This window comes from Nematolebias whitei, chromosome 1, assembly GCF_014905685.2.
Source record: "Nematolebias whitei isolate Nwh7 chromosome 1, NemWhi1, whole genome shotgun sequence".
Classification (NCBI taxonomy): Eukaryota; Metazoa; Chordata; class Actinopteri; order Cyprinodontiformes; family Rivulidae; genus Nematolebias; species Nematolebias whitei.
Window position 1 is genome coordinate 49,869,942 of NC_056498.1, and position 20,535 is coordinate 49,890,476.

The 20,535-nt window shown below is 39.5% G+C and overlaps 2 protein-coding genes across 2 annotated transcripts in view; both read left to right on the top strand.

The window, feature by feature from the left end:
• LOC119424593 overlaps window positions 1–6,597 on the top strand; it is a 44,237-nt gene extending 37,640 nt beyond the window's left edge. The window contains exons 3-8 of the mRNA XM_037692116.1: window positions 3,107–3,207; window positions 3,497–3,626; window positions 3,719–3,768; window positions 5,848–5,953; window positions 6,250–6,408; window positions 6,485–6,597. Of these exons, the coding sequence (XP_037548044.1) occupies window positions 3,142–3,207; window positions 3,497–3,626; window positions 3,719–3,768; window positions 5,848–5,953; window positions 6,250–6,408; window positions 6,485–6,597 (624 nt within the window). The 5' untranslated portion in view covers window positions 3,107–3,141. The remainder of the gene's footprint in view (window positions 1–3,106; window positions 3,208–3,496; window positions 3,627–3,718; window positions 3,769–5,847; window positions 5,954–6,249; window positions 6,409–6,484) is intronic.
• LOC119424695 lies at window positions 6,538–20,244 on the top strand. The gene is made up of 8 exons (XM_037692224.1): window positions 6,538–7,006; window positions 8,560–8,685; window positions 8,769–8,857; window positions 10,433–10,582; window positions 10,674–10,870; window positions 13,524–13,653; window positions 19,019–19,212; window positions 19,989–20,244. The coding sequence occupies exons 1-8, from the start codon at window positions 6,985–6,987 to the stop codon at window positions 20,221–20,223; spliced, it is 1,143 nt and encodes a 380-aa protein (XP_037548152.1). The 5' UTR covers window positions 6,538–6,984; the 3' UTR covers window positions 20,224–20,244.
• Window positions 20,245–20,535: the final 291 nt, after the last annotated feature.

Here is a 20,535-nt window from a genome sequence, read left to right on the forward strand (position 1 = left end):
TTTTTTCATTCTGCAACCATCATGGTGAAAAGAAGTCACGGAGTACGACTGGAAGAGATTTTCTCAGGATTCTAAAGATGTCTGAGGTCAGGAAGATGAAATTACTCCTCCATGTCCTCACGTTTAGCTGAGACTCATCATTTGTTGCTGTTGCAACGCCTCGATAAGATGTTTGCTTTGCGTGGAGACGGTTCAGACTTTACTCAGCTGTCAGCCCGACTCCATGAGGGAAGGTGATGAAGAGACTGCGAGTTCCCCGTCCCTCCTTCTGCTTCCCCTCCAGGACCTGGACAAGATTCCACCGCTGACACACAGAAACTAATTACGCCATCTTATCTGATTCTGACTTCATGTGAAGACCTATCCATGTCAAACCTGCTTTTCAGAAACAGGGCCCTGAAAAACACATTCAAGGAATCATCCTAAATTTTCTCGCAAATCCATTTATAAAGATGTCGCCTACATTTTGAAAGTTGTTGGAATTACATCATTATTAGTGACATGTGAGGCAGGAAAATAAAACAGGCCCTGGATTGACTGGATTGTTATTGCCTCATTTGTCTTGCCTGGCATGTTGGCGGAAAATAAATAATCGAGCAATATCTGGAAAATATAAAAATATCTGTTCTCTGTGGGAAAGAACGTGGGCCGATAGAAAAGCCTGATATCCAGCAGACAAACTTGTGCTTGACTGGTTGCTCGGTGATGCCGGTCCAGTATCAGTACCAGCGAATGCACTGAAAACATACCCGACTGTAGGAAAAAGAACTGGCGTACCAAAAGTCTTACAAACATGACCAGTTCCATTTATGTCTGCCCATGAATCAGAAGGGTGATGATGAGTTGGTCTGTCGTATTTCTCATGAATGTAATCACTGAATGTTTGTCAACAACTGATAACATTTAGAGTCAACCCAATTCAAAACAGATGCCATGTCTAATTGAACTAAACAGACTCAGAAAAGGTTGCAGCTCTGGCCTTTACTTGAGGACCTCATGGAAATGTTACATCTAACCTACAAAGCCCTCAACATCCTAGTTCCATCTTATATTACAGATCTTATTTTTCTATATTTTCCTAATGGAGCACTTCACTCTCAGACTGCAGGTTTACTTGTGATTCCTAGAGTTTCCGAAAGCAGAATGGGAGGAAGATCTTTCAGTTATCAGGCTCCTCTCTTGTGGAACCAACTTCCAGTTTCTGTCCGTGAGGCTGACACATTGTCCAGTTTACAGACTGGGCTTAAAGACTTTCCTTTTTATAAATCCTATAGTTAGGGTTGGCTTGGTTTCCTGTGCTATAGACTTAGACTACTGGAGGACCAATTGACCACATTTCATCAAATGAATAGTTTGTATTTGTAATTATTTCTAACTTGGCATACGTTTTTTTTTTCTTTCCTCCTGTAGAAAGACCTGCTCACCTCCACTCTGTGTCCATTTCTCCTTCCTGTCCTCTCAAACCCAGTCGGTCGAAGCAGATGGCCGCTCGTCCCGAGCCTGGTTCTGCTGGAGGTTTCTTCCTGTTAGAAGGAAGTTTTTTCTTTCCACTGTCTCCTTTGTGCTTGCTCAAGATGGGAGACTGTGATGAAGATTCACCCCAATCTGCTGCTTCCTGAGATATATAACTTTTACTAACTGGCTTTTTTAATGTTTGTGAATGTTTCTGTTCAGTGCCTTGAGACGACTTCTGTTGCGACTTGGTGCTATATGAATAAACTGACTTGAACTGAAATGTTAGTGTTTTTTTTTCAATATTTATTGCTGTCAATAAACAACAAAAAGAGCAGGTTTAAACGTATTCGCTGTAGTTTCCAGGCTCAGCTGCATGTGTGCAGTGTCTGCGATCAGTTACATCCAAAGGGATGAATTCATGAACGTTCCTTTGGACCCAGGGTGTGTTTGGTTTTGCTCTTAGGTGATGAAAAATGGTGAGCAGCACCAAAAACACTCTTCTCTCTGCCATTTCATGTAACTGCTATAAGAAAAGACAGACCTTTGACTGCAGCAGCTTGTAGTGCTCACGTGATTTTATACCGGCAGAGTATTTTACACCTCTACAGGAGTTCCCCTAAAAACCTCCACTCTGAGACCTGGATTCAGAAACCTTTGGTTTCAGAGAGAACGAGAGCTGTTGTGTAGATTAAAAGCCGAACCCCAGGATGTGTGTAAACAGGACGTGAAGAGCCCTGTGTATTCCAACCAAAATTCCGAAATCTGCACTAATTGACGTATTTGTGTGACAAAGATTGCCAGGGCAATGAACAGAACCATTCATGTAAATAAAAGTCAATTAATAACATTTATCTGAGGAGCAGACTGCTTTGAGTTTAACTCCATCACATACTCATCTTGAGCAAGCATGAAGGCGACAGTGGAAAGGAAAAACTCCCTCATGAGGAAGAAACCTTTAGCAGAACCAGACTCAGCATCTTCTTCGACCGTGTTGGGTTTGAGAGGAACAGATACACAATGGCAGGTCCAGAATCACATGTTAAGATAGAAACAGTATCAAATGAAAACTACTCAATTTTAACAATTCATTTAAGGAAATGAGATCAATTTATCCTCAAGTAGTCTAAGCCTATAGCAGCATAACAAGACAATCCTAACTATAGGATTTATCAAAAAGGAAAGTCTTAATCCCAGTCTTAAAACTGGACAATGTGTCAGCCTCACGGACAGAAACTGGAAGTTGGTTCCGCAAGAGAGGAGCCTGATAACTGAAAGATCTTCCTCCCATTCTGCTTTTGGAAACTCTAGGAACAACGAGCAAACCTGCAGTCTGAGAGCGACGTGCTCTGTTAAGAAAATATGGAACAATAAGATCTGTAATATAAGATGGAGCTAGGTTGTTGAGGGCTTTGTAGCTTAGAAGATTTTGAATTCTACAGGGAGTCATTATAATGAGCTAAAGTCTGACGTGGTAGTAGCTGAAACTCCCAATACATATTATGAGCTCTAACAGTTCGCATGAGACCAAAACAGCTACAACTCTGCCATATCTCATCATAAATTGATCTCTGGGATTAAAGGTGGTGGGAGACGTGCCTCCTTTGGTAGAATATCATGTTTGAACATGACGATCTCATTTGCTTCTGTCCAGATGACCCTGACAACACAAACACAAGCTGCTTTGACATGCTGATGGCTGAACTTCACCTGCCTCCCAACACGGCCACAATGAACTCATTTACTCACCAAAAGGTATGGGTATCATCTAAAGCTGCTCCCCTTATCTCTTCAGATTGTATATCACATGCTCTCCATGGCTAACACATGCACTCTTAATCTCTCTTAAAAACTAATGGGGTGGCTGCTGCTCAGGAGGTGGAGCGGATGACCTCCAGAGTCAATCCCCGGCTTTACTACTTCACATGTTTGAGGGTTTCTGAATAAAGAGAGTTGCTCTCGTCTTACTTGTAAGATGTTTGAATTGTAGACTCTATAAATTTAAAACGTTCAGACTAAATTGGAAACCTTTGTCCTGTGACAGCGGCCGTTAATGCGCTCCTGCAGTGTTGGAGACACCACCAACCAACCCGCCACACGTCAGAGTCTGAAGCAGTCCGCCGACCAGTGCAAGGAACGCAAGAAAATATCTCGACAGCGACGCATAACCGTTGGTGAGCCGGGTGCCAGTTCATTAAAAACTGCTGCCCTGACTGTGCCTGACAACAGTTTTGCACTTTGTGCTTTTTCTTTTGTTTTTTTGCAGCGTCATATATCCCCCAGTCTATGGATCAGAATGGAAACGTCTCAGAGAAGGTACTGTCACGCAAAAAAGTGAGACCTTTGGGGCATCTTTTGTTAAAACGAGGGACTGTTAAAACGATCCTGGGGCAGCCCAAACCTAAAATCTACATTTCAGGAGTTTTATTATGCTGATGTAAGATGAAGGCTATTTGAAAAATTGTAGCAATAATTAATAAAACAAATTCCCCCACAACTCCTAAACGTCAAAGCACGTTCATTTCCTGCACTAACTGGACCATCTCCATGCATCATCAAGGAATTCTTTCCATGATGCAATGGGAGTAATTTAGCCAATCAGTGCAATAAAATACAAAATAAAAATTAAAAAGTCCCACCTCAGACTGAAGTGCAAAAATTGACGGGGACGACATTTTTGATTTTGTGTGAATGCCGAGTCAGCATACTTAATTGTTTAAAGTTTCTTCTGCACATTTTTCAATATTTCTGCACACTTTTTAAACCACCTATATATCAAAACATTAATCTAAGTCTCAATTAGTGTGCTAACTGTTTTTGTCATCTTGATTTTCAAAAATACTAAACTTATTTCAAAATAAAATTCCCCATAGACAAACAGAGATCTTTTGAGTTCCTTCAGAAACTTTGTTCTGTGTGAACTCTTCTTCAGTGTGCTAGCTTTAATTTGATCTTTTTGTGCTACATTTAGCTTTTAATTAATATTCTGTCACTTTTGGCTTTTAGCTAGCTCTTTGCTGTATTTCAATTTTAGATATCCTTCTCCTTTTAACATTCAATTACGGTTCTGCTCCTTTTAGCAACAGTTTTACTGTTTTTAGCTGCTGCTCTGCTCCTTTAAGCTACATTTCTGCTTCATTGTAGGTGTTTTTAGCTGCTGTTTTGATACTTTAAGGTATGGTTCTGATCCCTTTAACTTTCAGCTGCTGTTCTGCTCCTTTAAGTTGAGGTTCTGCTCCTAACTTTAGCTTCATTGTAGCTGTTTTTTAGCTGCTGTTCTGCTACTTTAAGCTACAGTTCTGCTCCTTTTAGCTTCATTGTAGCTGTTTTCAGAGGCTGTTCTGCTCCTTTAAGCTGTGACAGCCACTTGTTGCACAGAGTTGCACAAAGCTTTGGCTCTGGTCCTTTTTAACGTTTAACTGCTGTTCTGCTTCTTTGAGCTACATATTCGCTGCTTTTAATTTAGCTACCGTTCTGCTCTTTTAGCCAAAGGTTTGTTGATTTTAGCTTTTGTTTTGCTTCTTTTAGCTAGAGATTTGCTACTTGTTTTACCTTTAACAACGCAATTTTAGCTTCTTCAGTTTCTCTAATAATTTACAAAAATCTCTCATAAAATCAAAAAGCAAAACAAACCTCTAATCGGTTTAGCTAACAAGTCTAATGTAGACGGATTTGTTTTAGTTGTTTTTTTGTTTTTTTTGGTGAAGCAAAATGTCGGCAATCATTTTTATCGCATTTTTGGATCGTTAAAAGCAGCTAAGCTACGAGCTAAGCTAACAGGCCAACCTCGGGGAAAAAACCTCCGTCTTGTCGAAGCTCCAAAATTCACAGTTGAAACCTGTGCCTTCATGTAAAAAGTTGTTTTTCATCTACAAAAAGAAGCTGAGAACTTGTTTACTGATTTTTTTTATTAAAAGCTTTGTGTGAAAAATGCTATGCTAAAGAGCTTAAACCACACCGAACGGCCAACATTTTGAGAACTGAACAAAGGAAGGAGAGACAGCCCATGTCACGTCATGGGGCCTCCCTCCCATTTTTCTTAAAGAAACACACTGCTCGCTCCCTCACTATCCATTCTTTGGTTCAAACAGTCTAATACTGCCATCCGGTGGTCAAAAAAGGCAATACACACAAAAATTAATCTATATTTATTCTTAAATTTGACTAATAATTATTGTCAAATTTCAAACAATATTATCATTTATCGCAATAATTTCTGAGATAATTAATCACCAAGCAAAATTTGCAATCATGACAGGCCTAGGCATGACTTCATGTTGTTCCATGTATTCCTCAGCGTTTTCTCTGTAAAAGTAGGATTTAAACCAGAACTTGCTCCCTTCTCATGTAGAGTTCATTACAACAAGCACGTCTGCAGCTTCTCTGTCCTTCCAGGACGTAAAGAGCCAGGAGGCCAAACCTCTCTGCGAGCTGAACACAGAGGAAGTCTGTCAGTGGTTTACCAGGATTGGACTACAAAAATGTCTGCCTTTCATCAGAGGTAACACATGACCGTCTCATCACCTGGTCTTATCGAACTCATTTTGATTTATTGCTAAACAACAAGGAGTTAAAGATAAAAAGTAACGTCAGATCAAAGTTGGCATCAGTTTGAGCTGCTCAAATAATTTGGCGTTTGTGTTCCGTTTCTTTTAAATATATTTTGATTTAATGTAACAATTTGATATTTTTAGTCTTTGTTCTGACTCTATACGAGTTACATTTTGGTGCAAGGATGGAAAGTTCAATTTGTTCTACACAAACATCTGCAAATACTTTTTAACATTTTTTGTACAGAGGCTAAACTGTGCGGAGGAGACGTCGCCTCCGTGGATGCAGACGTTCTGGACGTCCTCCACGTTGTCACAATGGAGGACAGGGAGCAGCTGCTGGCGGCCATTTATAACGAGCTTCACCCTCCCAGCACCGTGACTCAGAGGCTCGACTCGTTGCTTGGTACACTTCAGCCCTTCGCTTACCGTCAGACGTCTCTAAATGCAGATTGTTTACAGATGTTTCTTTTGTGTTGCAGAGTCTAACAGTGTGGAGACGTTTACTTCAACTTTAGCCTCAATGACTCAGTCCAAGTCCTCTCCACACGTGAGCTGCTTGAGTATGAACCGACGTTCCTTCAAGCTCAGGTAAATCTGATTTGTTCCTCTGACAGAACGTGCAGCAAAAACACTCAGCGGGTCCATTCTTGGAGAGTCAACAAACAGGAGTTCCATTTGATTTCACGTAAAGTTTTCATTTTATTTTACAAGAATTAATCCAAAGAATAGATGCAACACTGCAGGCTGACACATTCAGCCCAGCCTGTCCAGGCCTCAGCATGCCGCAGCAAGCAGCGGAGCGTCCATGAGAACCCGTCTGCTGTGTTGTTAATTATCCTCATGGGTTCTGGTCTCGTCCTCCTGACAGCTGAGCACCAGTCGGGCACAACCACAACGATAAATACAACAAAACAAAAAGTGGCGTTTTATTTTTCACAGAAACGGCAGCCAGAGCCAGGTGGTGCAGCGGAGTTCTCAAATGATAGAGGTCACAGTTAGTGGTGAGTACGTGAAGCCGTTTGTATTTATTCGCACACAAACACTGAAAAACAGGAAAATACTGCAAAAAACACAGAGAAGACGCCGAGTGCTGAAAATGGCTGACGGAGCTGAAACTGGTAAAGTTGAAACAAATGAACAAAAGCTTAAAAAAAATAAGAAAAAAACTACAAGTAGCTAAAGGCTAGCTAGATGTTCAAATAAGGTTAGCTAAATGCTAAAAGTAACGAAAAGATTAATTAGAAGGTGTTAGGTTTTAAAGGGACACTAGAGCAGGGCTATTCGACTGGTGGCCCGGGGGCCAAATCAGGCCCACGAGTGAGCTCAGTTCGGTCCGCCAGTGGGCTCATATTTAAATAAAACTAGATTTTAAACCATAAAATAAACTTACTTAATGACAATAACTGCTGGATGTCTGGCCCCTGAGCTCCAACTGTGGCTCCCTGAGCAATTTAGTTGAATGGCCCTGCACTAAAGGCTTAAAATATCTAAGAGTAGCTAACAGCATTTAAAAGGCTAAAGGCTCAATAAAAGCTTAAAAAGAAGCTAAACATTAGCCAAAAACAAAAATAGCAAATGGTTAGCTAAACGTTGCAAAAGTCCAGCTAGAGACTCAAAGTCGCTAAAGTTTAGCTAAAAGTTGCAAAAGTCCAGCTTGAGACTCAAAGTAGCTAAAGGTTAGCAAGAGTCTATAAGGAGCTGATGTTTTGCCAGAGGCTAATAAGTGGCTAGAAGTTAAAATTAGCTGAGCATAGCTAAAAGTACCCGAAGGCTAGCTAAAAGTAGCTAAAAGCCAACTAGATGCTCAAAGAAGGTTAGCTAGATGCTAAAAGTAACTAAAGTTAGCTAGAAGGTGTTGGGATTTAAAGGCACAGTAGAAGCTTAAAATATCTAAGAGTAGCTAACAGCCTATAAAGGCTAAAGGCTCAATAAAAGCTTAAAAGGAAGCCAAACATTAGCCAAAAACTAAAGCAGCAAATAATTAGCTAAAAGTTGCAAAAGTCTAACTAGAGTCTCAAAGTAGCTAAAGGTTAGCAAAATGAGATAAAGTTTTGCCATAGGCTAATAATAGGCTAGGGGCTAAAATTAGCTATGCATAACTAAAAGCAGCAAAAAGGTAACTAAAAACTAAACATGAGTAAAATCTAACTAAAAGGTAAAAGTAGAGGAGGAAGTCAAGGAGAACAAAGTTTTGTTTTACATTTATGAGAAAAACGTAAATAGTGAAATATTTTAAAAAGTCTAAAAGATGCAAAACCCCAAATGTTGCGACCAAAATGTCCTGAACGAGTTGAACATTTTGCTATAAAGATTGCTTTAAATAGCTGAATATATGCTGAAGTAGTTAATTGTCCAAATAACACAGGAGTTAACAAAGGGGATGCTGACTCAGCAGACAGTTGTGTAAACAAAAAGTAACATTTTGATACGTTCTGGTCATTTTTGTCTTTGCTATGCTGAGTCCCGCCTGTATTACTGACGTTTCTGTATCTGCTGAAAAAAAGAATCAGCTATCTGCATGTCCTGTCGTTGTCTCAGCTATGTTGTCTTGCAGCATCAGAACGAATAGTTCATCTCAGAACTCCAAAGGAAACAACCGCGGGAAAATTAATGGATTTGTGCGTTAAAATGCTTGGAGTGAGCGACGATCAGAGCTCATTCACATTAAAAGAAAAGCAAGGTGCCTTAATTAACGTTCACACGCCGTCATATTATGTTTTCATAAAGATAAACTTGTGTTTGTATATATTTTTCACTTTACAGATTCACCAGATGAGCTCTGCCCTGATCAGCAGATCGGGACCATACTGACATCAGAAAACAAAAATCTGGAGCTCTACATGTGTAAAACGGTAGCTTTGACACATTTTTCATAAAAAGTTACACTAAATATAAAACACCAACATGCACTAACTTTTCACAACCTTTTATGGTAATATTTTACAATAATCTCCTTATAGATGACTAATAATTTATATATATATAGATATGTTATTAATTCCTCTATAAAACACTGTTTAAATCATTAATAACTGCTTATTAAGCATTAATTAAAGGTGAGAAAGAGACAAAACGTACCAGTTTCTTGCCAAATAGTGAGCCAAATCTGTTCCCCTGTATATATTTCATCTAGAGTTGTTATATTAAACATTTCAGACTAAGTTACTACCTTGTAGGCACAATAACCATTTGTAAACCAATTTTTTTTAGGATATAATATGTACTTTTTCACTGCATTATGAGTATCTATAGTTGTAGATACTTATAACGCAGTGATGAAGTACAATATTATATGCTAAAATAAAAGGTTTACAAAAGCCTATTGTGCTTACAAGGTAGTAAATTACCGTATTTTCTGTCGTACACGTCGCACCACCTTATAAGTTGCATCAGTTCAAATATGTCTAATAAACTGGAAAAATCCATAAATATGTAGCTTCGCCTTATACGTCGCATCTATTACGTGTCACCACTGACAACCCAGAAATGTGGGCCGGTGTTGTGCCAAAAATCAATTGGCTGCCAAATGGCGGCCGCGGGGGTGTGCACAGGAGGACTTTAACAAGAATTGAACAAAATTAACACTTAAAAACAATTATTTGTTTGCTCGAAATTATAGCAAAGGTGTGTCTCAGTTGAACTTTTCCTTAATAAATGCACTTTGATGGTCAACTCTGCTGCATTTCAAAAGCCGATACGTGGAAACATGAACGAGCAGAGGGCGACTCGCTGCGCATTTCTGCGAAATTTAACAAGATAGCCACCTAAAAATTGTGTGTTAGCTCAACTTTATAGTAAAGGTGTGTCTCAGTTGAACTTTTATTTAAAAAAGACACTTCAATGTTTAAATCAGCTGCATTTCGCTGATTTGACAGTTGCTCCAAGCAGATGATGGTGTCAGACTATGGCAAGCTGATTGTGTCATTAATCGCCACTTTTACCTATTAAATGATAAAGCGGCACACCATATTACTCGAGGGCCATCTAGCAGCTGAAAATGGTAGTGTACAACATTTTCAGTCAGAATTAATTTCAGTTAGAATGAATGAAAACGGTCATATCTCAGCCAAAAAAATTGGTTTATAAATATGAGAAAAAAAAATCATAAATACGTCACTTCGGCGTATAAGTCGCAGAACATGCAAATTATGCAAAAAAATACATGACTTATGGGGTGAAAAATACGGTAGTCTGAAATGTTTAATATAACAAGTCTAGATGAAATATATAGGTGAACAGATTTGGCTCACTATTTGGCAAGAAACTGGTCAGTTTAGTCTCTCTGTCACCTTTAATTAATGCATAATAAGCAGTTATTAATGATTTATAAAGTGTTAATAGAGGAATTAACAACTCATCTATAAACTGTTTATTAGCCATCTATAAGGAGAGCCTTATTGTAAAGTGGTACCCATTTTACATTGTAGGAAAGACAGCAGAGTTCTGCTTCAAACAATAGTCCCGTAATCAGCAGCTCCTGTGAGAAAAGTGACAGAAAGGAGGACCAACCCGCTAAAGAAGACAGAATCAGGGAGCTGAACCAACAGGTGGACTCCCTACAAAATGTTGTCCTTCAGGTCAATACTTGTATTCAATAATTTTACATTCAAATAAATATTTATCTTGTCATACAAAATAAATGGAATCGGATTATTTCTCATTCTGAAGATCCAGGAGCTCCACCATGGCCTGGTGTCCTTTTGTTCAGAGTTGAAGCACATGGACACCGAGGTGAGCATGGACGGGCTCGACTCTGCTGGGCTGAGAAATAAACTGGAGACGGTTAACTGCCAGCTGAACGAGAAGAGGCACAACCTGCAGACCCTCAGAGACGATAAGAACAACTTCACAGCTCACAAGAACAAGTTGGTGAAATGTTTCTGTAAAATATTTACACTTTGCTCTTTAAAAGTCCTCACTGAGAATGTAAAACCCTGCATATTTTGTTTAAAGTGCTAAAGTTATTTGACATTTTATATCAACTGCAGTTTTTCAAAATACACAGTTAAACACTTAGGACAATAAAGGATTCACAACTTGAGTTTATGTTTTTCAGTTTAGGAGCCACAGTTGCTAAAATCACATCTTTGATTTGGCAGAGACCTCGGTTGAAATGATTGTAATCAGACCTTATGCACTTTTTTTTACCAATCATAACCCTAAAACAAAGCTCTTTCTTTTAATCTAACAATAATTTCCTTCTCAATACGTCACCTGAGTTGTTCCAGGTCCAAGTAGTTATTTTTTGTTATGGCCCATGGCGTTCTTCATTTTGCTTAATCAAGATGATCATTTTATTTGTCATTTTATGCTGACGACACTCGGCTGTATAGAACTGTCCAGAGGACCTGACTTAACTTTGTTGGATTTTTCTACCTCGATTACTGAGCATGAATCGAGGTATCCTATGGCTGCACTTCCTGCTCTTTTGCTTTTCTGTTGTTCTTTGGTGACACCTACAGGTCAGGAGAAGAACTGCAGCAGCACCAGTGGGAACAGCAACAAACACTGAAAATGTGCTTAAAGCTATGTGAATCAACTAATATGCCAGGAAGCAAGTTAGCTTGTGTTTTACTCTTTGTGAGGAAGAAAATACATTTTGCTGCTAAGTAACAAAGATTATTTCACACATCGATGGCTGGCAGGATCATTCATTTTACCCTGAACGTTATTTTATAATTGTGAGTCAGGATTTGGGAAAGCCTTTTCAAGGACTTGTTTGAGCATGGTCCTTTTCTTAAGTAGTAAACAATTAGTCTCAAGGACTTTCATTCATTCAACCTTTATTTATACAGGTTAGACTCATTGAGCCTAGATGAGTCATTTACAAGAGAGACCTGATTTTAACAAAGAGTGATGACAACAGTGGAACAACAAAGACAACATTAGGCAAAGTTGTCTATTGGCTTAAATGACACATTCATTTCCTATGTTGTATTGTATCGCATTAAAACAATGCGTTCATTCAAACTTATACAGAGTTGCATTGTATTGTGATATGTAATTGGAATCTTAATCGTCTTGCGTGGTATTGTTTTTTGCTGCCCAAGTATCTTTAATGAATCAAATGGTTGACGTTGTATCGAGATAATACATAACCCTACACAATACACCATAACCCTCCTCCTCCACCATAACCCTCAGCACTGGCTCTCCTCAGGGATGTGTGTTGAGCCCCCTCCTGTTTACTCTGCTCACATATGATTGTGCAGCTACCCATCCAGGCTGTCACATTGTAAAGTTTGCAGATGATACAGCGGTGGTGGGATGCATCACAAACAATGATGAGTCCAGCTACAGGCAGGAGGTGGAACACCTGGAGAGCTGGTGCAGAGAGAATAACCTTCACATCAATGTGAAGAAGACAAAGGAGATGATTGTGGACTTCAGAAGGAACAAAAACACCTACACCCCCCTGAACATAAGAGGATCTGCGGTGGAAGTGGTCTCCAGCTACAAGTACTTGGGTGTACACATGAATGACAACCTCAGCTGGAGCAACAACACCACCAGCCTGATCAAGAAAGCTCATCAGAGACTCTACTTCCTCAGACGGCTGAGGCGAGCTGGTCTGGGAAGCTCAGTCCTCACCTCCTTCTACAGGTGTGCAGTGGAGAGCATCCTGTGCTCCAGCATCAATGTGTGGCATGGAGGCTGCACAGCTGCAGAAAGAAAAGCTTTGCAGAGAGTGGTGAAGGCTGCACAGAAATCTGTTGGAATCAGTCTCCCCACCATCACAGACATCTACACCTCCAGATGCAGGAAGAGGGCCACCTGCATCATGAAGGACCCCACCCACCCAGCACACACACTTTTTGCCCCACTCCCCTCAGGAAGGAGGTTAAGGAGCATTAAGTGTAGAACCACTAGACTGAGGAACAGCTTCTACCCTGAGGCTGTTAGACTCATGAATCTCTAACTAGAATAATCACTGTGAAAAACCATATCATGTTGCTGCTGATCTGTTTCATGTTGCTGCTGATCTGTTTCAATGTTGATGTGTTCATGCGTGCACATCTGCTCACAGACTCATGTTCATGTTTGTGCTGATGTTCAATGTTTTATGTTATGAGTGCTTAGTGTATATTTAGTTGATGTTTTTCTTAGTTCATATCTTAGATGTTATTACTGTTTTTCTTATACATTTTATTGTTGGATGTAACTGGGACCCTGTGTACATAATTTCGCTCCACCACATGTACCACATGAGGTGCGAATGACAATAAAGAAACTCTGACTCTCTGACTCTGACTCTCTGACTCTCTGATACATACCGGCCACAGACCAGAGATTCATAACCTTAATATGTAACTGGGAATGATGTGCAATTGTTTTTTTGACGTCACAGTGTGTCTTAATTATGTCTCAGTTTGATGTCAACCGTCACAACCCACCACGGGGAAATTTCCATAAACTGATGGCGATAATGGAAAACCGCTTCACATAAATTTGAATTTTATAAACCATGTTTGACTCTACATGTTTGTGACCTCTACGATGTCATCTTTTCCACTCAAGACAGTTGGAGGTCCGTCTTTTGGAAAAGATCAACATCAACTGCCAGGTGTTCAAGGAGGAAATTGCCATCGTGCACTTAAATCGTCAGGCTGCTCATCTCCAAAACGCTCTGCAGGAAAGCTGTGCAAAGGTACCGCAGATAAACTCGACACCTTTCGCAGAATAGTTGCATCAAAGCAGAAATCAAGGCGCACGATAAAAGGCCTGGAGTTCAGGCAGTGGGTGACAGTTGCACCAATATGTGGGAAAGCTGAAAGTCTGAGAGAGGGAATGTTTTTATTTCTAAAAATAAATGCTGGAGAAAAATGATATCCATATCAAAACAACTCCAGAGACTGATAGAGGCCTGTTTGGTATGGAACATTACTTTTTTTTCTCACTACAGGAACGGTGGAGTCATTTGGTGTTTTAGAAGAACGATGCCACGTTATCAAGCTGCTTTTAGCCAAATCAAAATATCATGTGTAACTGGCTTTTCCCTCACTGATAATCAGAAAACAGTACAGCATGTGAACGCATTTGTTTACTTAGATCTCCAATTGTTATTCTGATTAAAAGCCCTTGCATATCCTTTTGCCACTTTTCCCACCAGATTTAAAACTAAAATCTTATAAGAAGAGGCAAAGCTGTTCTCATCAAACCTTGATATTAAATGCACAATCTCACGGGAGATGTGACGTTCAGACTTTGCCTCGTGGAGGTTTATTTAGCTACTATTTTAGCCCAATATTTGCTAAATTGACTGAGTTTTAGCTATTGTTGTGTTGGCTAATGTGAGTTGCAATGACAAGTGAGATACCTACTGTATTTTCCAACGTATAAGTTGCAGTTTTTTGCAAAGATTTGTCAGTCCTGCGACTTGTACACCGAAGCAATTATATACTTTTTTTGTTTTCCATATTCATAATTCAATTTTTGACTAAGGCTTTAAATTTCGACGAATTGCAACAGCGAGTCCTCCCGTGTGTGCCCGTTTCACTCAGCTGGAGCAGGCGGAGGAATGCTGGAGAGCTAGCGGCTCATGGATGGATGGATGGATGGATGGATGGATGATGGATGGATGGATGGATCCCGCCCAGGCAAAATTAAGCAGTTTTGACCATTAAATAAAACACATAATAAATGCGACTTATACTCCGGAGCAACTTATACACCAGAAAATATTATACATCTCACCCACTGTAAAGCTGCAGTAAAGTCATGAAGTGTTCAACATATACATTGTGATGTTGGTTATTTTACTAAATGGAGATTGTTGGTTTAACTGTGCAGAAAGCTGGAACGAGAAGACATTTCTGTGCCACTGAATCATGAAACAGACTCGAATATACTTTCCCTAGAAGTCACCAGTACAGCACATGGAAGTCCCTCGGAGATAAACACCGAGTGTGCATCACAGTCAGTCGACCACCTCGATATAATGATTAGCTTTAACAGAGATGATACCACAAGTAGCTCACAGCGATCCAAAATAACTTGTGAGCCTGACCACTGAATTCCAATCCAGCCTCCTGGCATAATCTGCTCTCCCCCCACACGGCGTGTGAATGCCTCGCAGCAATGGCTGCCGCTTTGGAAGGGTCGGGGGTCAAAGCTAAGGCATCTCTCTCTCTAGACAAGAGAGCCAGACAGGATATATCAGCGGAAACGCAGCCGAAGCCCCTTGACAAGAGTCTAATATGCATCTTTTTCTCCCCTCTGGCCTGCTCAGTTTTGGACACTTGCCAGGAAGAAATTTTCTTTTCATTTTCTGCTCGTTCATCCACAAGTTCTGATGAAATCCCGGCTTACCTGGACCAGACACGGCTACTTATTGAAAAGCCACATGAAATTAAAGACCTAGCATGCTTTGAAAGAATGCATATCACCCGCCACCTTTAAGGAAAGAGTTTCACCAAAGATCATCTGATGTTAAGAAATGACGGAGTGCGTCGTCTAAAGCAATACTGTAAAGACCTGGATGATCTCGGATGCTTGGAGTGCGAGTTGTGGATGACTTTCAGCTACAACAACGTCTGAGTTTAGCTCATGGTTTATAAAATAAACTGAATTGTTGCCATTTTTGGTGTAGGCTTAGAGCATTTAGCTGTGGTAGCCATTTTGTAATGGGTTGATTCCAAACGTTAATCAGTTATAAGTACACATACAATGCAACAAAGTTAAGTCAGGGCCTCTGGACAGTTCCTTTCTTTGTTGAAACGTTTCGTCCTTCATCCAAAGGACTTCATCAGTCCGAGGAGCTACAACAAACTCAGTCCCATAAGTGGCTTACTCACATAGTGGGCCAACCAGTTTTATGGTGATAATGTTTCTGGAGTCCTCCCTTTCCCTTTTCTGAGGCAGCCATAGCCAAAGTAGTTCAAAAAATCAAAACAAAGTTTTAAGACGAAACATCAAGCATGAACTTTGATGTTTTAACCATATATTATATTTTAAACCATATTATCACCATAAAACTGGTTGGCCCACTATGTGAGTAAGCCACTTATGGGACTGAGTTTGTTGTAGCTCCTCGGACTGACGAAGTCCTTTGGATGAAGGACGAAACATTTCAACAAAAAAAAAGGAACCATCCAGAGGACATGACTGAACTTTGTTGGATTTTTTTATATATGGATTATTGAGCATGAACTTTGATACAAATATAATGATTACTTTCTGAGTTTAACTGAAGTTTGTCCAATGGTTCATGAGATATTTTGCTAAAAATCAGGGTGGACGCCAACTGTCAGTGCCAAGAGTTAATGCGAAGATCAATGTGTTGTCCTCAAAATATGCACTGGCGATGATGCTTGGCTACAAACACGCAAGATTTTAAGCTCAGAATCTGTAAAAATGAACCATTTATAGCCATTTTTTGTTTTAAACATCAGCTGACTGCGGTGAGTTGAGTCCAAACTTCATGAGTTGTTCAGAGTTAATTACATTTGTTAAAGCAAAGATAATCAGTCAGCACTCAAGAGTGTAAGCTCGGGATCAGTCTCAACTACTATTTTCTCCAAATATCTGTAGACCAAGCTATAGCTATTTTTATGTTTGCTACATCTGCTTAGGTTAGACTAGATGTTTGTCAGCCTAATGGCTACTTTCTGAAGTTTTGTTACTTTATGTTTAATGACTCAACAAATGTTTGGCTTCCGATAAAACAAGGGACTCTTGACTGACGTAGATGAGCGACTTGCTGCGTGCGATCAAAAACAACAAAAGATAGACGTTTGAGTGATAATGTGACTCCTCTGATCAGCCGCAGCTTTAATATGACTGGAGCTGTATCAGTTTCTCACAACAGGAGCATGTCCTCAGAGAACGCACGATGATGAAATATTTCCTTATTGTTTGTGATTCGGGGCGGCCTGCAAGACCAAACACTGGGCGGTCTGTTCCTTATTTGAACAGCGGCTCTATCAGTTCCCAGACTGCTCCTCAGCTCTGACCTGCATGTTAACTCTGATTAGGTCATATGATAAACATTAGTGCTGCAGCTTTTCCCACAAACTCGGCACCTAAAAAAGTGTGGCCTCGGGGTGGCAATGTGACACGAGGCCACCGTTCAAAGCCGGAGCCGCGTGGGTCTTTTTATGGCATCTCGTTAGGGCTCCACCAACATGATAAAAGACCCACATTTAAAAAAAAAAAGACATGAGCTCCTCTGAGGATAGATGGAGATAGTTTTACACACACTGGCCCATTTCTTTTTTTGCGCTTCTCTCGGTGGCTTTTGTCACTCACATTCCTTTGTTGGTCACAGGCTCTCAGATGTCAGCTCCAAACATCCTTTTTCCAGTAAACAGAGCATTCATAGAAGTTAAGCTCGCTTTGACTAAATGGATACAGCACAGCTAAACAGCATAAACTTAACGCGTCTTTTTGGACATTTCTAACTGAATCAATTTCTAAACTACTTGTTCAAAAGCAGTAACTGTCTAGTTTTTACTGCCAAAAGGTGACAGATGATGCTTTTCCCATTTGTGAGTCTGTGATTTTTAATATTGAACCAAAATGTTTCAAACGACATCACAATAAAATGGTTATAGTTAATTTTCCTCTGGCATTAATGGTGACGGGAGGTTCCATTTTTAACGGGAAGAATTACATTTCTTGTGAGAATGCTGAAAGATCAAGTGCTTTACTGGAATTTGATGAAGAGACTGAAACTGAGTCGTTGAATCTAAAAGATACGGAATACCAGCTAAAAACTAAAAATGTGAACAAGATAGTAAAAAGCTAAAAAGGTAGAAAAAAATGCTAAAAAATATTTTACATTTTGCACAAAAAACATTAAAGGTTTGGCTAAAAATAAAGTATCAAAAGTCAAGTTAAAAGCTAAAAATATGAAAACGATAGCTTAAAGCTAAAAGTAGCAAAACACTAGCTAAATGGAATTAGCAAAAGGTTAGCTAACAGAAAAATTAAATCCACAAGAAGCACAACAAAACCTATGAAAGCAAAAAACTTGCTGAAAAATAAAAGCACAAAAAATGCTTAAAAACCATGGGAAAAGGCTAGCCAAATCCTAGAAGTAGCCAAAAGTTAGCTACATATATAAAAAAGGCCAGCTGCAAGCTAAAAACAGAATAAAGCTAACAAAGTTAAAAATTTGTACAACACTAGCACAAGTTTTGCTGAAAATTAAAAGCATAAGTCTAGTTAAAATCTAAAAGTTTGAAAAAGATAGCTTAAAGCTAAAAGTGGCAAAAGGCTAGCTGAAAACTAAAACTAGAAAAAGGCTAGATAAGAGAAAAAAGATGTAAAAGGGCTAGCTAGAAGCTAAAAGCAGAAAAAAGCTAAATAAGTTAAAATTTGCACAATACTTTCAAAAGTCTAGTTAAAAGCTAAAAGTATCAAAAAAGTCTAGTTAAAAGATAAAAGTATCAAAAGTCTAGTTAAAAGCTAAAAGTATCAAAAGTCTAGTTAAAAGCTAAAAGTATCAAAAAAGTCTAGTTAAAAGATAAAAGTATCAAAAGTCTAGTTAAAAGATAAAAGTAGCAGGATGATAGCTAAAAGGTGAAAGTTCAAAAACACTAACTAAAAGATAAAAGTAGCTAAATGTACCAAATTAAAGACAAAATTGGAGAAAAGTCTTGAAGCAGAGTTCAACGATAATAATTTTTAAAGGAATGTAGCATTTCTCAAAATATATTATGGTGAACATATTTGTACGGTAAATAAAATTGAATATTTGGAAAATTATGGAAGTTACAAAAACCAGAAGTAGTCTCCTGAATGTTTTGGTAAAAACGTTGAGTAAATTAACCAAAGCATGCCGACGTTGATAGCAAATAAATGTACAGGAAAAAAAACCCAGAAAACAATCATGTGAATGTTAAATCAGCACACACAAAAACACATAGAATGTAACAAAAATTAATTTGGAAAAAACTACATTATGCAACCAATTAATATTCAGAAAAGTTAACAGTAGAACAAAAGAACTATAGTTTAATATTTGAACTCTTCATAATTGTTGCCTTTATTTCTGCTTCGTCCTGTTTCAGGAACAAGCTGAAAAACAGACTTTAGCTGCGAGTAGCCTGAGTCGGCTCGTATCTCCGGAGTCTCCCGCTTTGCTGATGGTCATCCAGGAGAACCAGAACCCTGATGGCCAGTTTGGCTTTACATGTCACTGCAGAGAAGGAGGAGGACTGGTCGTGGTGGAGGTGGACGACTCCCACCTCTGTGTGGACGACAGGTACCAAAAGAACTCCTTCAAACGTCTCCTGAAAGCAGGATCACAGAGGGCCTCCAGCAGCTGGGAGCAGGGTTCAGTATCTTAGTCATGCCTCTCATATTTCTTTCATCACTACTCATTTTCAAAGCTCGGTAGCCATGGAAACGCGTCAGATAATAACCCCAAAACAAGCAACATGGTGATGTCATATGTTGATGCAGAAAAGACTGAAAAACAGAAGATAAAAGAACGTTTTACAATAGAGCTATTAAGAAATTATAGCTGTTACAGAAACGTAGCACTCCGAAACTCATTCGAGTCAACACCCCCCGTCACACACACACACACACACACACACACACACACACACACACACACACACACACCCACACACACACTGACATCACTCTTAGAGACGACCTTGTTATGGAAAAATTCTGCATCACTATTCAAAGATGAAACCACAGAAGTTGAAAAGAGTTTTTCAGTTTCACTGTGGGAGGTCAATTATCACCAAATCTGTGCCAGCAATTTTTACACAACTTACAAAAAAAAACAACTAAAGAGTTTCTATTTTACCTTTTTTCCCCACCACTATGTATCCTTAAATAAAAACTAATGCTGGAAATCATCCACGAGGCATGCTTAAAGCTTACCGAGTTGTAAGTTTGTAATGTTTTGAATAAATTCAGATTTATTTACCTACACTGTAAACTGTGAAGCTCTTTGTGGTCGAAATTCTTTCCCAGTGGTCTCTTTGGTGACTCGATTGTTTGTGTGTGTAATTGGCCTTGCAGATTGGTGGAGGTGAACGGCGTGGCCGTGGTGAACGCTACACTCGAGAAGCTAAATGATCTGCTCCTGCATGCTCCGTGCGCTCAGATTGTTGTCCTTCGCAGACTCCCACCCACTCCGGCCTCCTCTTTGTTGCTGCAGCCCAGGGTCAGCTCCGGTCCTGTACAAACACCCTGTTCTAGAAGGGATGTGGTCGCCATGGAAACCCTTCCACAACGTAAAGTGATGGCCATATAATGCTGAGTGGAATGAAGATGAACCTAAAGAGACCTGAAAGGCCATAAGACAGACCAGTGGTGTTAAATACGTTGAGTGAATCGTCAACCTTTCTTCCTTAGTTACAAGTCATTTTAACAGCTATACTGTGTGTAGAGCTACTACTACTATACTACTACTATACTACTACTACTTAAATAGTTCAGATGGTCTTTCCTGAATAATTAATACCTTACCTGTTGTAGAAATCTCTTTAATCGCCCTCAGTTTGGAGAGTTTACATGTATTTCTGACTGTATTGGCGAACTAAAAACTAATCCAAAGTAAATCCAA

Excerpts from the sequence above, each read along its gene's own strand:
- LOC119424695 (XM_037692224.1), top strand. The coding sequence starts at position 6,985 with ATGATAGAGGTCACAGTTAGTG. Across the intron at positions 7,007-8,559 it reads GATAGAGGTCACAGTTAGTG|CATCAGAACGAATAGTTCAT; the intron begins GTGAGTACGTGA and ends GTTGTCTTGCAG. Across the intron at positions 10,583-10,673 it reads TACAAAATGTTGTCCTTCAG|ATCCAGGAGCTCCACCATGG; the intron begins GTCAATACTTGT and ends CTCATTCTGAAG.